This window comes from Cervus canadensis, chromosome 16, assembly GCF_019320065.1.
Source record: "Cervus canadensis isolate Bull #8, Minnesota chromosome 16, ASM1932006v1, whole genome shotgun sequence".
NCBI lineage: Eukaryota > Metazoa > Chordata > Mammalia > Artiodactyla > Cervidae > Cervus > Cervus canadensis.
The window spans coordinates 56,981,106-56,995,556 of record NC_057401.1 but is presented as its reverse complement, the minus strand read 5'-3'; the positions used below and the strand labels follow the sequence as shown (position 1 = coordinate 56,995,556).

The window sequence follows — 14,451 nt, the reverse complement described above, 5'->3', positions numbered from 1 at the left end:
CAGCTGTTCCTGACACTAAGGGTCTGTGGCGACTTTGAAATGTATAGATTCTGAACAGGGTGTACTTTGCATTTACCCTAGTTAGCACTGCGCCCACCATGAACCAGGGACCCCAGTGTCCCCTCTTCACCCACAAGGTCATGCCAAGAACTAGAGTCATTACCCCCTTCTCAAACCACTGGGTCTGAGTCAGCAAACGCCTGGACCCTGTGATCGGAGTGGACCCCAGGCGTCTCGGATGAGGCCTGCCCTTCGGGGCTGCTGGTCCCCAGCCCAGAGCTGGGCAGGCAGGATCAAGCAGCGCAGCGGGGCGCATCTGAGGAGGACTGGGGTCTTCGGCGGGCATGCAGCGGACCTCACACGCGCGGCCTTGGCAGGCGCGGCCCAGCGGTGTTCCTCGGGGTCCGAGAGGACAGCCCGGAGGCTCGGCGCCCCCAGCCCGGGGAGCGAGTGCCGGCCGCTCCGGCCGCCCCCACGTGGCTGCACGGCGCCTCCTCTCCCGGCCGCGCCCCAGGTGGGCGCCCTGAGCAGCGGAAGGGGACAACGTGGCGGGGACCCACGGGGCGCGTCCCTGTGGTCCCGCCGCCGCGACGGGCTCTCGGCCAGGGCCTCGGCGCCGCTCGGGACCCGCCCCCAGCGGTTCGCTGAGCCGACCGGGAGCTGGGCCCCGGGCGCCGAGCGGGGCGCGGGGCGGGCGGGGCGCGGGGCGCGGGGGTGGCCTCTGGGCGCCCGCGGGGCGGGGCCAGCACACGCCCCTCCCCGGCCCGCCCGCCCCTCGCCCCCCGCCCCGCCCGCCCACGTCATGCAGCCTCCCCTCCCGCGCCTGCGCGGCCGCGCGCCCGGCCCGCTCCAGCCGCCGCGCATCCTCACCCCGCGCCCCGCGCCCGGCGCCCTGCTCCGCACCCGGCCCGGCGCCCCGCGCCCATCGCGGCGGGCGGCGCGGCCATGAGGCTCCGGGGACGCGATCCTCGCGCCGCCCCCTCCTCCAGCGCGGGGGCCGGCGACGCGCGGCGGCAGGCCCCCCCGGGGCGGAACCCTTTCGTGCACGAGCTGCGTTTGGGCGCCCTGCAGAAGGCCCAGGTGGGTGTCCGCCGTGAGCCCAGGCCGCCCCGGGCCCGGGGCCGCGCCGAGGCTCAGGGATGCGCGGCCGGAGAGGGCCGGGAGGGGGACCTTGGGCGCGGCCCAGCAGCGCGCTCCCCGGGGCCCGCGACCGCCACCCTTCCCTGCGACCCGCAGGGCTCATCCCCCGCCGTCCGCGCCCCATCCCCGGTTCCCGCCACCGGCCCCTGGAACCTGGCTCCGCATCCCCCTTCCCCAGGTCCCCGCACCCGGCTCGTCCCCCTTTCCCCGATCCCTGGACACCCCCCGTACCCCTTTTCCCTGGGCCCTGCATCCCGGCCTCGGAGCCACTCCCCGGTGGGTGGACGCCGCGCGGTCCCCGGTCCGGGCGCCCACTCCCGCCGCGTGCAGGCCCCGCGCCGGACCGGAGCGGCTCCCCCTGGATGTGAGTTTGTCACTTGATGCGCTTCGTGTGTGGGGACCTCGCTGGTCCCCAGAGTCAGTGCAGCAGCGGTGGGGGCGGACTCTGGGGTCCTGGGGTAACTAGCAGAGGGGTTTGGGGGGGGTTTCTGGCCTGCCCCGGTTCCAAGTTGTTCTGGGGGATCCTGGTGCTTGTCTGGGGCCTGAATGGGTTACACACAAGCAGGTCCAGCCCGGTGAACAGTCCAGGCGCCTGCTCTCCGCACGCTTTGCCTGTGGGCTGCTCTCGCCCTGACTGGGGGGCACTCGGGGCGCCCCTCACCATCGGTCCTGCCTTCCCCCGCCCCCGACCTGGCGGGCTGCTTCTCTGCCCTGGTGGGACCTCCGAGTGGACCGTGCGGACTCTGCTTGTGAGCTGTGTGTGCCGTCTGTAGGACTGCTCACTGGCCGGCCTGTCTGTGACTCCAGAACTACCAGTAGGAGGAGCAGAGAGTTCCTGGTTGTCCCCGGTGATCTAGCCGGTGGGGAGCACACCTCCACCCGTGACAGAGCTTTTTGTGGGGAGATTGGGGTTTTTAACGTGTAGGGTAATTCATCTGAAGTAATGTTAAAGTGAAAAGTTCTTGAAGTCAGTCTAAGGTGGTCATTTCCCCAGACACCTGCCTTTTTCTCTAAGTGCCAATTCGGCAGGCCTGGTGATTGTCAGTGGGGCAGAAACTGGCAGATTGCAGGGTGGGGTCGGGGAGGGGACAGAGCGGCAGTCCTCCTGGTGACGTGAAGGGACAGAGCTGTCCCCGCTGGCTCTGGGGCCTGTGCCTACCCTTGTGGTCCCTGGCGCCTCCCTCTGGGAGTTCTGGGGTGAAGTGGCCCCCTAGGAGGGAGTCCCCTCCGCCCTGGGGGGCCTCCTCCGTGTCCCTGCTGGCTGCCCCGTTCCCGCAGGTGCCTAGAGGACAGCTCTGTGCTGACCGGGACTGTGCTTGCCGCCCCCCGTGGGGTGGGGGGGTCCCCGCGGGAGCCAGCTGGCTGTTGAGGGGCAGAGGTGAGCACCGTGGGCCCCGGAGGCTCCGGCCTGGCCCTTCTCCCCGGCGTGTGGCTGAGGTCCGGGAAGAGCAGGCGGGCCGTGTTCTCATCTCCGGGCAGGGCAGGCATCCTTGGTGCGTCCCTGGTTGCCAGGCAGGGTTGGGACCAAGTCCGTGTTTCTGTCCAGAGGCCTGCGGCGCCAGGCCCGATGTGGGGTGTGCGGTCCACGGACCATCCCCATGCCAGTCCGCGGAAACGTTCTGCTTTCTGCCAGCGGCGTTCCACACTGCTCTTCCCCTTCGTGTGCTTACTTGTGGTAGAGTTTGCAGAGCCGACTGGCCTGTCCACGCAAGGGCAGCCTTCCTCTCCAATTCAGCACATAAACAGATCCCTCGATGTCCGAGACGACCCAGGGCCGCTCGGAAGCTCGCCTCCCTTCATCCTGAGTTGGGACCGACCAGTCCGGCGCCTGTGTTTACCTGTTGGCCTTTGCTGGGGGGGGAGGGGCTGCTGCCTGTCTGGGGATTAATGACCCCTGCGCCCATCTGTCACTTAACAGCAGATTTAGTGAGGAGCTTAAGCATCTCTTAGGATGGAAAACAGCAAGTTGAGATCTGAGAGCTGTAACTCGTGGGCCGTCAGGCCCTCGCGTGGAGATGGTGTAGCTTCGCAGTCGGGCAGTGGTCTTTGGCACCCGCCCCCAGGTCTGGGGACTTCCCGCTGGAAGCCCCAGGCGAGCACGCCCCGCAGCTCTGATACTTCCCCATTTCTGAGCCCCTGCACCGGTGTCACGGAGAGTTTACTTCCTGGACGGCAGCCTGGTTTCCCCAACACCCTGGAACTGGGCCCCAGTGGTCACCAGGAGGGTGAGTCCAGGGCCAGGCCTGTCCGGGGGCCCTGCTTGCAGCCTGATCACCCAGGAGCGGGTGGTCTTGGTCTGATAACAGAGCAGCAGCAGGTATCTGGGGGCTCGTCTGGATGCAGCGTTAGTTGGGGGGGCCTCTCGGGGAGGGGAGCTGGGACGCTCCACTCACCAGAGGTCTGATTCACATCTGCGGTGGCCCCGGTAACCTGCCCCCACAGGCACACAGACCAGGCCCCGCCCTCTCCCCAAGTCTGGGTGCTCCTTGCAGGAGCTGCCCCCACCCTGGGCAACCCTTCCTCCAGCCCCTCCTGGGACCCCCAGGCCCTGCCTGGTTGGGGCGGAGAGGATGGGTGAATGAGGAGGTGGCCTGGCCCAAACCCCGTGTTCTCAGGGGACTGGTGATACAGCAGCTGGGAGAGAGGGCTGGGGGTCCCCTGGGAACGCATGTGTCCCAGGGCAGGACCAGGCTGGTCCCCTGGGGATCGGAGAGGCTCGGCCCCGAGGCCCCATCACCTTCTGACAACAAGGAGCGCGGCCCTGAGACCCGAGCAGGTGAACAGTCGGGCTCTGTGCCCTCCTCCAGGCTCGGCCCTGAGGCCCCCCGTAATCTTCTGACGACCAAGAGCGCGGCCCTGGGACCCAGGCAGGTGAAGAGTCAGGCCGTGTCCCTGCATCCAGGTGAGGGGCCGAGGCCAGGGCCCGTGCTCTCCGTGGATTCCAGGCCGCGTGCACTGGCTCTGGGCAGATGTCTGACCTGCCCACTTTCTCCCCTCCACCCGCCGGGAGCCCCCTGTGACCCGCATCATTTTCTGCAAGGGTCTGCACTGAAGCCGAGCTGCGGTTAACGATGAGGAGTGAGGAGGGGGTTCGGGGTGGCGGGCCTCCTCCGTTCTTTTGTTTGGCTATGCTGGGTCTTGGTTGCAGCCGGTGGGGTCGTGTTCCCCACCCGGGGATGGAACCCAGGCCCCCTGCATGGGGAGCATGGAATCTTAGCCTCTGGACCACCAGGGACATCCTGGTGCTTCTCCATAGTCACGCTACTCTGTCCTGGCAACGTGCACGCGGACACAGTCTTCTCTTACCCCCGCTCTCATCTCTGAGCGCTGAGCTAAGCACAGTCAGCCTCACTGCTCCTTTAAAAAGCAGGGTTTTGTCCCCAGGAGTGGACCGCACACGCCTCTCCCCGCAGGCAGGACCGTCCGAGGAAGTGCCTGGGCTGCGGTGCCCGGTGTTCTCAGCAGAGCCCCCACAAGCCCCTGTCACCTGGCTGGACCTGCCCCCCACCCCGGGGCCGTCACCACACGGACAGGACAGGGCCCCCGTCCCCAGCAGCCTGGCCCGAGCGGAGTTCTCGTGTGTTTGCTGCGGCCTCAGGGCTGGTGTTTCTGAGTCCCGTAAGCCCCTCTTCTCTGTGTGAGTTACTCCGGGAGGAGCCCAGAGGCAAGTGTGTGTCAGGAAACCCCTTGTTGAAACGTGGTCCCGCTGTGTTCCCCGGAAGCCCGCCTCGCCGCCCCGCCACCCATGCCCCTTTGCAGTGTCTGCTCATTCACACAGTGCTCTGAGTTTAGTCCACCTTCCAACCTGTGAGCCAGTGTGTGTGTGTGTGTGTGTGTGTGTGTGTGTGTGTGTGTCACCGTGGCCGAGCGCCCCCTCACTGCCATCTCAGCCTCCCTCTGGGCCTCCCCTGGGCCTCCGGGGCTCCCTCCTTGGGCATAGTGTCCTGGGCGGTGCTTGGCAGGGTTCCTGGGCAGGGGGTGTGTCCGGCGGCCTGGGGCCTTAAGAGTCCTTGTTTCCATCTCGGAGCCGGAGGAGTGACTTCTTTTCCCTAAAACGTGAGTTGTTTAAACACTTTTCTGGACCCTCCCATCCTGGGGGGGGCACACAGCCGGGCTTTGCCGCAGGGGGCTGCACTTGGGGTCCTGAGGTCCGGAGCGGGTCGCCTGGCGGGCCCCAGCCCTGGCCACCCTCGGAGCCCACGCTCGCAGGGCAGCCTCGGTGCCAGGACCACAGGGTGCTGACGGGCTGGGCCAGCCTGGGGTGGGGGCCTCTCCTCTGGGGTCCGTTTGCCCCCCAGGCCAGCCCTGGAGGACGACAGTCCCTCGTCCAGAGCAAGCGGCATGACCCCCCTCCGTAGCAGTGGGTGTTTCTCCCCAGCGGGGAGTCCGTGGTCACTGCTGCACCTGTGACTCTCGACCTGCACCCCGCCCTGGCCCGTGGGTCCCTCCAGCTGGACGCCTGTTCCCCCCTCCCACCAGCTCCCCTCATTCTGCTGGTCGGGGGGCCTGCGACCACCCAGCGTGAAGAGGCCATGTGGGACGTGGGAGCCCGCTCCCCCCAGTTTCCCCACTGCCCCCAGAGGAGTGGCCGCCTGGCGGGGGTCAGGCTGCCCAAAACCCTCCCCCCGCTGCTGTGGCGGGGCTCCAGTGTGCCCAGCGGGCGAGGCGTTGCTGCAGCCAAGGGGGCCGAGCGGGGACGTGGGGGGTCTGTCTGCTACTGGGAAGTCCCCGCCTGGGGGTCACCTGCAGCCAGAGGGGGGGTCCTGCCGCTGTGATCAGAGCCAGGATGTGGTTGGGGGGAAACTCCTTGCAGATGGGGGTGGGGGCAGGATGTGGGCCTGGACCCAGAAATTTGGTTCAGGGCCTCTCCAGCCTGTGGGGGTGGGGTTGAGCTGGGAGGTCTTGGCGGGGAGGCTCCGGGTACCTGAGGGCGGGTTGGTGTAGGACGTGCCCAGCCAGGAGCCCAGGACCCAGGGTAGGGGGGCTCCCACCCCTGCCCTCCTGCTCTGGGCAGGGATTTGCTGAACAGGCGAAACCCGCAGAAAAGGCTGCAGGTCCAGAACTTCGAGATTCTTTTACTCAAACCCTGAAGTAAGGGCCTTGCAGAGCAGGCGTGTCCCACAGCACCCCCTGAGATGATGGGGGGGGGCTGGTCCGAGCTTGTCAGGCCCCTCCTCTGCAGGCGGCTCTGTTGCTGGGCTGTCTCCGCACCCCCATCCCCACCCCCCATTCCCATGGCTCCTGCCGCTGCTGGCCACCTGCCAGGGCACCCACTCCCGACCGTAAAAGTGTGGAAGGTGTGTCCTTAGAGCCCTGAGGGCAGGGACGCCGTCAGGGCCTCATGGGTTGGTAAGCACGGCCTCCGGCTCTCAGACCCCAAGGTGCCCCAGCTCCCCGCAGCCCCCTGCTCCCGCCCCCTCAGGGAGACGATCCCCGAGGCTGCGGGACACCCTGGGCCAGAGCTTCTGACATGTCTGTGAGACGCGCAGCCTCCTGCATCCATTTCTGCAGGTGAGCCCATGGACCTGTGATTCCAGGGTGTCCCGGCCGCACCGACCAGCCGCCTGTGGAAGCAGCTCAGTGGCCTCTGTGTCTCTGAGCCCCGTCTCTGGGGGACTGTCGGGTCCAGGAAGCCGGCCAGCCTTCCTGCTCCTGCCCGCCCGCCCTCCTGGGCACAGGCGATGCGGGGTGCTGGGCTCGGGGGACCGGGCAGCCGCAGGAGGGCTCCAGCCAGGGGTTGGCTTCACTGCCAATGTCGCGCCCAGAGGGGGCAGGAGCTGAGGTCACAGTCACCAGGGCCTTGGGATGCAGGGGTCCTGAGAACCCGGAGGAGCTGAGATTTTGTGCAAATTTGAGTGAGTTGGGAGAGGAAGGAGAAGGCCCGAGGAGGGTGCAGGCAGGCCCATGGGGGCCCTGCCCACCCACTGGCCCGCCCGCTCCTCCAGGCCCAGCCCCACGTGGAGAGTTCTTCCCTTTGCGCCTCACATACTTCCTTCCATCTCTGCTTAACTCCCACCCGTTATTATTGTAGGGAGCTTTCTCAGCTGCCCCGGAGACACGAGTCTGCGTGGCAGGCGGCTGGCTCACGGTGGCCCCAGGGTTCGCTCCTGCGCAGGCTCCTGTGTCCCGAGCCCTCCAGCCTGGCCCAAGGGCTCTGCCGGCCCCTCCGTGCCTCCAGAGCTGCCGTCTCTGCTGCAGTCCCCCGGACGGCCCCAGCAGTCCCACCACGCTGACTGCAGGCCCTGGGGTTGCTTTCCTGACTCCTTTCCCCATGGACCGTGGGCCCTGCTGCCCCCGGCTGCCCATGGGGTCTGGGAACTCAGGACCTGTATGGGCCAGCCCTCTGAAACCATCGTTTTGGGGCCGTGGGCCAGAGGGCAGGATCGGCAGATGTGAAGGTGTGACCCCCGCCGCCCCAGACCAGTGGCCGGGGCTGCAGAGTCTCACACTTCGGGGTCTGATCCCCCAGAGAAACGTACGATGGCCAGGGCTGCCCCCACAGCGGCCCCACCATCAGCTGTCGCGTGCCAGGAGGGGCGCGTGTGGTCGTCCGGGAAAGCCGCTCTGCGGTCTTCTCTCCTGTGGGACAGGTTTGTAAACTCCGTGAATTACTGAAAGACGCCCGTTCTGTGGAAGCCTGCAGCCTGGGCGACCCGCACTAAGGTTTGAGTTGAAAGCTCTTGAATAGAGTGACTGGGATGGTGGGGAAGCTGAGCCTGCCTGAGGGTTTGAGAGAAAAAATAGCTCTTTTAGAAAAGCTATATTTAATTTTAGATTTGAGTGGGAGAGCTCAGAAGAAACAGCTTCTGTACACAGTCAGCATGGGCTCTGAGAGGAGAGTTTTCCCAAGTGGAGGCACAGGTTATCCCCATTGACACACAGCAGGGAGGAAAACCCGAGGTCAGAAGACACTCACACCTTAGTAAGAAAAAGAGGGTGAACCCGGTGTGAGTTTGGGCACAGGATTTACCTCCACAGCAGACCCCAGAGGAAGCCCAGATCCCAGCAAGCATAAGGCGCCCCCTCAGCAGGGGGCGGGACTGGGATCCCTGGACCCCACTGGCCCTCCCACCCACCCTCGCTCACTGCTGACCTTGGGCCTCTGGCCACACTCGGCGTTTTGTTCGACAGTAAAGGGGAGCCTTATCTGGAGGTCAGATGTGTGTGATGAGGTACAGCCAACAGCCTGGGTTCAGACTGCCAGCTCTTTCCGTTTCACTTTTGCTTTCACGTGTTTGAACTATTCGAGTTACTTGTGAGGACTGCTTGTTTGCTATTTGAAAGCAGGATATGGTTTGAACTGGAAGGCGTTTTACGTTTAATAAAGGTGTTTTTACAGACGGGGCAGGCAGAGGGGAGGCGTCTCCAGGCCGGTTTGCTGGGTTTGCGCCTCACTGTCGGGTCCCCCACTGATGCTCCTCCTTTGCTGCTGTGAATTCGGGGGCCTGGGGGTGGGCAGTGCCAGCTGGCGGGACCCCTGGGACACCTCTGTCACCGCCTCCTCGCAGGAGAACAGTGAGGTTAGCAGGCGTGTCGCTCTTCTCTCGCCGCTGCGTCCAGCAGACGAGTGTTTCCGAGGCTTTGCCCACCTCCTGCCCCGCAAGGCTGGGGTGCAGCCCCACGCTGCCAGGGCATCAGTGTTGCCTTGGCACTTTTAGCATCTTCTGTCCGCTCTAAATCAGGAGTCTCAAAGACAGCTGGCTTTATCATTTTTGATTTGTTTCTTTTTTAATATAAAGCAAAAGTGTTAGTTGCTCAGTCATGTCAGACTCTGCAACCCCATGGACTGTAGCCCACCAGGCTCCTCTGTCCATGGAATTCTCCAGGCAAGACTGGAGTGAGTAGCCATTCTCTTCTCCACGGGATCTTCTCGAGCCAGGGATTGAACCCATCTCCTGCGTTACAGGTGGATTGTTTACCATCTGAGCCACCAGGGAAGCCCTTTTTATTATGAGTAGCAGCAAAAAAAAAAAAAGGTGATTTCCAGATAAGGCTCCTGTGTCTGTCCTGCGTGCCTCGGAGATCTTTGTGCAGAATTTGCGAGTCTTGTATCTAATCTGCTCCTCTCGGGACACCCTGGAGGTGCCCATGACCAGCTCCAGGGGAAGCGCATGCCAGCCCCAGAATCCACGGCTCCCTTGCCTTCAGCACTGACTCCTAACCCCTGCTTCTTTCCGGGGGTGACCTCTGCCCAGACCGCAGCCCGTCCGTGTCAGCGGTGGCAGGTGACTCCTCCGGTGTTTGGAGAAGGGCAGGGGCTGGAGGTCTGGCCCCTCACCCTCTGGGGGTCTGGCACGGCCCTTCCCTGGAGCTGATGGGTGCGGGGCTCAGGAGCCCCTCTGGCACTTTGGGGAAGGCACCCCCTGGGGAGGTACCAGCCTAGGGGAGGGGACCTGGGGCCTGAGGGTGACTGCAGCCCCGCATGCAGGGCGGGGAGGGGTCTGGGCTGCACCTGGGGTGGGGGGGATGGGATTCTGAATTTGGGGACGGAGCTGGGAGGGGTAGGAAAGAAAGGTATCAAATATGATGCCCAAGTGTGTGTCTGAGGAGCCAGCGGGGCGGGGGGCCCTAGGATGCTGGTTTGGGGCGGGTTTCCAGCGACCCTGTTGATGCCTCTGGAGCCCAGGGCAGCTGGGATGGCAATGTAGGGACATGGTCCCCGTCAGGCCCACGTCCTGGACGTGCGAGTGCTTGCTGGAGGGAGGAGTCCTCCAAGTGTCACATCGGGGGGTGTCCTCTGAGGCCCATGTAGCTGGTAGCTCTTCCCTGGGCTGGTCCCTGGCGTCCGTCACGCAGGTGACCTTTGCTGCACCTAGCCCGGTGCTGACCCCAAGGTCTCACCTGCTGCACAAAGGCCCCAGGGTCCTCAAGCCTGGGGCCCGGGCCTGAGCTGTTGCTCCGGGAGCCCCAGGAACACGTGGCCCCAGCTTTCCGCTCAGCGTCCACAGCAAGGCTGTGCTTTGGCTTTGTGAGTCCAGGGCCGGCGTGTCTGTGGTCCACACCCACCTGTTGGCTCGCGGACCCGACCCACCGCCAGAGTATGGTCTGTGGTGCCCACAGGCGGATCAAGTGCCCAGTACATCAGCTTCTATTTCTGTCGCATGCCGCACAGAACCGCTGAAAGCAGAGATAAGGGCCGGGGACGTGGGCGCAGGGCCAGCTTCCGCAGCCAGCGGGCCTGCGTGTGATCTTGCTGATGTTTTCCTCTCATCGCGGGAGGAGTGCTTTGCCCTCCAGCCTCTTGGAGGTGCATTTCCCTTGGGATGGCGGGATTTCCCCACGCGGTCACAGCCAGCGCTGGGTGGGAAGAGGCCTTGAGGAGGGTCTGCTGTGCCCGCGGGTCAGCTCGCTGACAGGCGTCTGGGGCAGCACCGGCCCCCCTGTGCATCCTGACACGTGTCCTGTCAGGGTCCCATGTGCTGACTGGGGTCCCCGGGGGGGCAGGCGCTGGAGGGCACAGCCCACGTGGTGCCCTGGGGCCCGCCCTCCCCAGGAGAGGGCGCGGGTCTCTGCAGAGATCTTGTCTCGTCGGTAGTACGTGGGTGCTTCCACGCTGGTTGTGCAACACAAGGCACTTGGGCCAGCTTGCACGTGGGTGATGCCAGTGACCCTGGCAGCCTGGGTGGGGGGGAGTGCTCCCCGGGCTGGTCTGAGCCGGGGGTTGGGACTGCGGGTGCTGCACTTGGAGAGCTCCGGACCCGTGGGTTCCACACACTCGCTGTGAGCTGGAGAGCGTTTTCCATCCAGAACAAGCGTCACTTTCATGGTTCTTACCACGGGCCGTTTGAAACACACAGCCAGTGTTTTTGCTTGGGCGACCGAATCGAAGCGCCGCAGGGGAGTGGCTTCAACAGCAGGAGTTTGTACCTCCCCACTCTCGAGGCTAGAAGCGGGAGATCCAGGGTTGTAGGGTTGGTTCCTCCCGAGGCTTCTCCCCTGGGTGTGGCGGTCAGCTGTCTTCCCCTGTCCTCACATGCTTAACCCTCTGTGCGCGTCTGCATCCTGCCTGCCAGTCACGTGAGATTAGGGCCACCCCCGTGACCGTGTTTACCTTAATCTCTTCTTTAAAGACCGAGCTCCAAAGACAGTCACATTGTAAGGTGCTGGGGGTCACAGCTCAGCCCCTAACACCCCCCGCCTCCGCACCCCCCACTGATGGCCTTTCTGGACCCACTGACCCCGCCCCCTCCAGCAGTGTTCTGGAAGCGGTGCCCAGGTGTCATTGCGCCCGTAAAGATCCCGCGTGTATCCGCATCTCAAGGACAAGGACGTCCAGCGGCCACCGTGTGGGCGGTGTCGCCCTTGAAGGCACGGTCCGCTCCTTGGCACTGGGGGCGGGCGCTGAGCTCGGCCAGCAGGTGCCCGGTGCTGGCTCTTGGCTGCGTCTACACGGCCCGCACCCGCACACACACTCTGATCAGAGGGTTTGGTTTTTTCCTGCGCTTGTTTGGGGTGTCTGTGTTTGCTGCTCTGTCCTGTCTTCCGTATCTTCTGGAAGCTGGTGGCCTGACCTAGCGCTGGAGGGCTTCCATTTCTGTCAGGCTTTCAGGCTGGTCCGCCTCTGAGCAGGACCCTTGGCCCTGTGGCCGTCCCTGGAGGGAGGGCTCTGGACGCACATGCCAGCCCCTCGTGGGCACACCCCGCCCACCCCTCGGCGGGTGCCACAATCAGAAATGAGTCTCCTAGAGTCACCCAAAGGCAGTCGGTGAGGCTGGGGTGCGTGTGTGTGGATGTGGGCCTGTGCCTGTGTGGTTCCCCCCACACGGGGACTGTTCCTGTGTTCCTGTGGCTCCATCTGCGTGGGGCCCTGGGTCCTTTTGGTGGGAAGCGGAGCCCCGGGCCTGGACAGGTCATCACCGGGACCCACTGTGCCGGGACTCACGGCGAAGTGTGCTGGCTGAGAGCGGGCGGTGCGCCTGCCTCTCTGGGTTAGACGGCTGACTGACCACATGGACGTGCTGGGAGCATGCACGCTCAAGTCTGTTCTTGCTGAGCCCATTTTGTTTTGTTTTTCTTTTTTACACCAAAACCATTTTTTGTCGGGGTGTAGCCACTTAACAGTGTTGTTCAGGCAAACAGTGAAGGGACTCAGCCATACGTATCCACGTATCCACCCTCCCCCAAGTCCCGCTCCCACCCAAGCTGGCACATAGCACTGAGCAGAGTTCCGTGTGCTGTGCGGTAAGTCTCTGTTGGTGGTCCGTTTTAAATACAGCAGCATGTACATGACACTGGGGCAGTTTCTCCTGAGCAACCTCTGATAGTTCCCACCAAGTAGCTCAGCCCAGGACCCTGAGTGCCTCCCTTGTATGGCCCTCAAGAAGGGTGACCACAAAGTCGGCCTGCCACTTTTGAGGATAGTGGGCTCCTGATGATGGCGGCGGGGCGAGACTGTGGGCTGCGCCTCAGGAGGGAGGCGGGTCCCAGCTTCTCAGGAAGCCAGGCGCTCCTGCACCTGTGGGCTCCGGAGGTGCCCGCCTCCTCCAGGCAATCTTCACAGCCCAGCGTGCTTCCGGCCCCCCCGACCCTCCACAGAGCCCGGGCGGGTCTGCACCTCAGGCCACGTTCCCTCTGCACCTGCCTGTCCTCCTCTGTGGGTGGGGGCTGTGTGGTCACTCACACGTCCTCTTCCTGCTGGCTGCAGAGCTCAGACGCCAGGCCTGTGTCTCCTCAGGCACACAGAGTGGGCGCAGGGTGCATTCTCCGGGGGGCAGACATGGTCACGCGTCACGTCCATGAGAGTGACCGGTGAGCCCTGTTGCGTTCAGGACGCTGTCTGCTCATTAACCAGCAACTTCAGCAGAGGCGCTTGTCCCAGCTTTGGGGCTGCCCCTCCAGGCCTGGTCATCACCCTCTGTCGGTCCAGATGGACTGGGGTGCTGCCTCCGAGCCCCTTTCAGCTGCAGTCCTCAAAGGCCTGAGCTGTGTCGTTCCTCTCTGTCACTTGGAGGAGCAGCCGTCCTGGGTGTGGCTGCGCCGTCTAGGCGTGTCGCTGTGCACCCGTGAGCGCGCTGAGCATGATGGCCCCCACAGCCCCTGTCCACCGCCGCTGTCTGCTCGCGCTCTGGCACAGGCAGCAGCTTGAGGGTCCATTTGTGGGGACACACAGGGGACTCTCCAGGGACCCAACCGTCTGCACCCTGGAGGGGCTGGCAGCACAGGACGTAGGAGGAAAAGGTTCGCAGCACAGTCCCTGGCGGGCCCTGGACTGTCTCCTGGACAGGCAGCCCAAGAGGTGGGGCCAATGATCAAGAGGCGGGGCCAGTGGCCGAGGAGGCGGGGCCAGGCAGCCCAAGAGGTGGGGCCAGTGATCAAGAGGCGGGGCCAGTGGCCGAGGAGGCGAGGCCAGGCAGCCTGAGAGGCGGGGCCAGACAGCCCAAGAGGCGGGGCCAGTGGCCGAGGAGGCGAGGCCAGGCAGCCCGAGAGGCGGGGGCAGTGGCTGAGGAGGAGGGGCCAGGCAGCCCGAGAGGCGAGGCCAGACAGCCCAAGAGGCGGGGCCAGTGGCCGAGGAGGCGAGGCCAGGCAGCCCGAGAGGCGGGGGCAGTAGCTGAGGAAGCGGAGCGTCTGCCTTCTATTTCTCTGTAACGAAGTTACAAGATAATAGCAAGGGTGCAAAAGGATATAATATTTAACCTAAATTTTAACGGGAAAGAAAGGCTATGTTTTAAAACTAGTGGGGTTGAATTTAAGTACTTATAGAAAGTAGCGTTCTCTGTGTGAATTGGGGGAGATAAGGTATTTCTGAAAATAATGCTCCAGGCTCTTCCCTCAAGAAGTTAGAACAGCAGAGTAAACACGAGTGGAAGAGAGAGGCGCCTGTGAGATCCAGAGTTCATACGGCTGAATGGTCACAGCAGAGACGAGGGACAAGCTGCAGGAGTGGTTCTGTGAGCAGGTTAGTAGAGGAGGGGCGAGTGTGTCCTCTCAGCCTGAAACCTCTTAGAAGCACAAACCACGCGAACCACACACCGGGGATCAGGGCAGGGCTCGTGTAACTCCAGGGCAGCGGCTACACGCGATGACCCTGAGGGTGAATGACGGGAAATCCACTGGAAAGAGCACCTGCCAAGGACCCGCAGAAACTTCCTCCGAGGTGAAAACGCTGAAATAACTCCAGAAAGTGGGAAATCCAGGTAAACAATTTGAAAGCATGGGAGCAGCCATCAGAAAGCTCCGTAGGAATTCCCCCAACAAGGTGGGCTTTGGTTACGGAGTACAAGTTACCATGTGCAAGTTACTGTGCTTGCTTTGTTGTTATGAACAGAGAGCGGGGAGGTGAGGAGGTAAAGTGAAAAGGCCATTAATCTTGCA

The 14,451-nt window shown here is 64.0% G+C and overlaps 1 protein-coding gene across 1 annotated transcript in view; it reads left to right on the top strand.

Annotated features, from left to right (window-relative positions):
* Positions 1–836: 836 nt before the first annotated feature.
* The window catches only part of LPCAT1 (lysophosphatidylcholine acyltransferase 1), a 38,203-nt gene continuing 24,588 nt past the window's right edge, over positions 837–14,451 (top strand). The window contains exon 1 of the mRNA XM_043488674.1: positions 837–1,080. Coding sequence (XP_043344609.1) covers positions 946–1,080 — 135 coding nt within the window. The 5' untranslated portion in view covers positions 837–945. The remainder of the gene's footprint in view (positions 1,081–14,451) is intronic.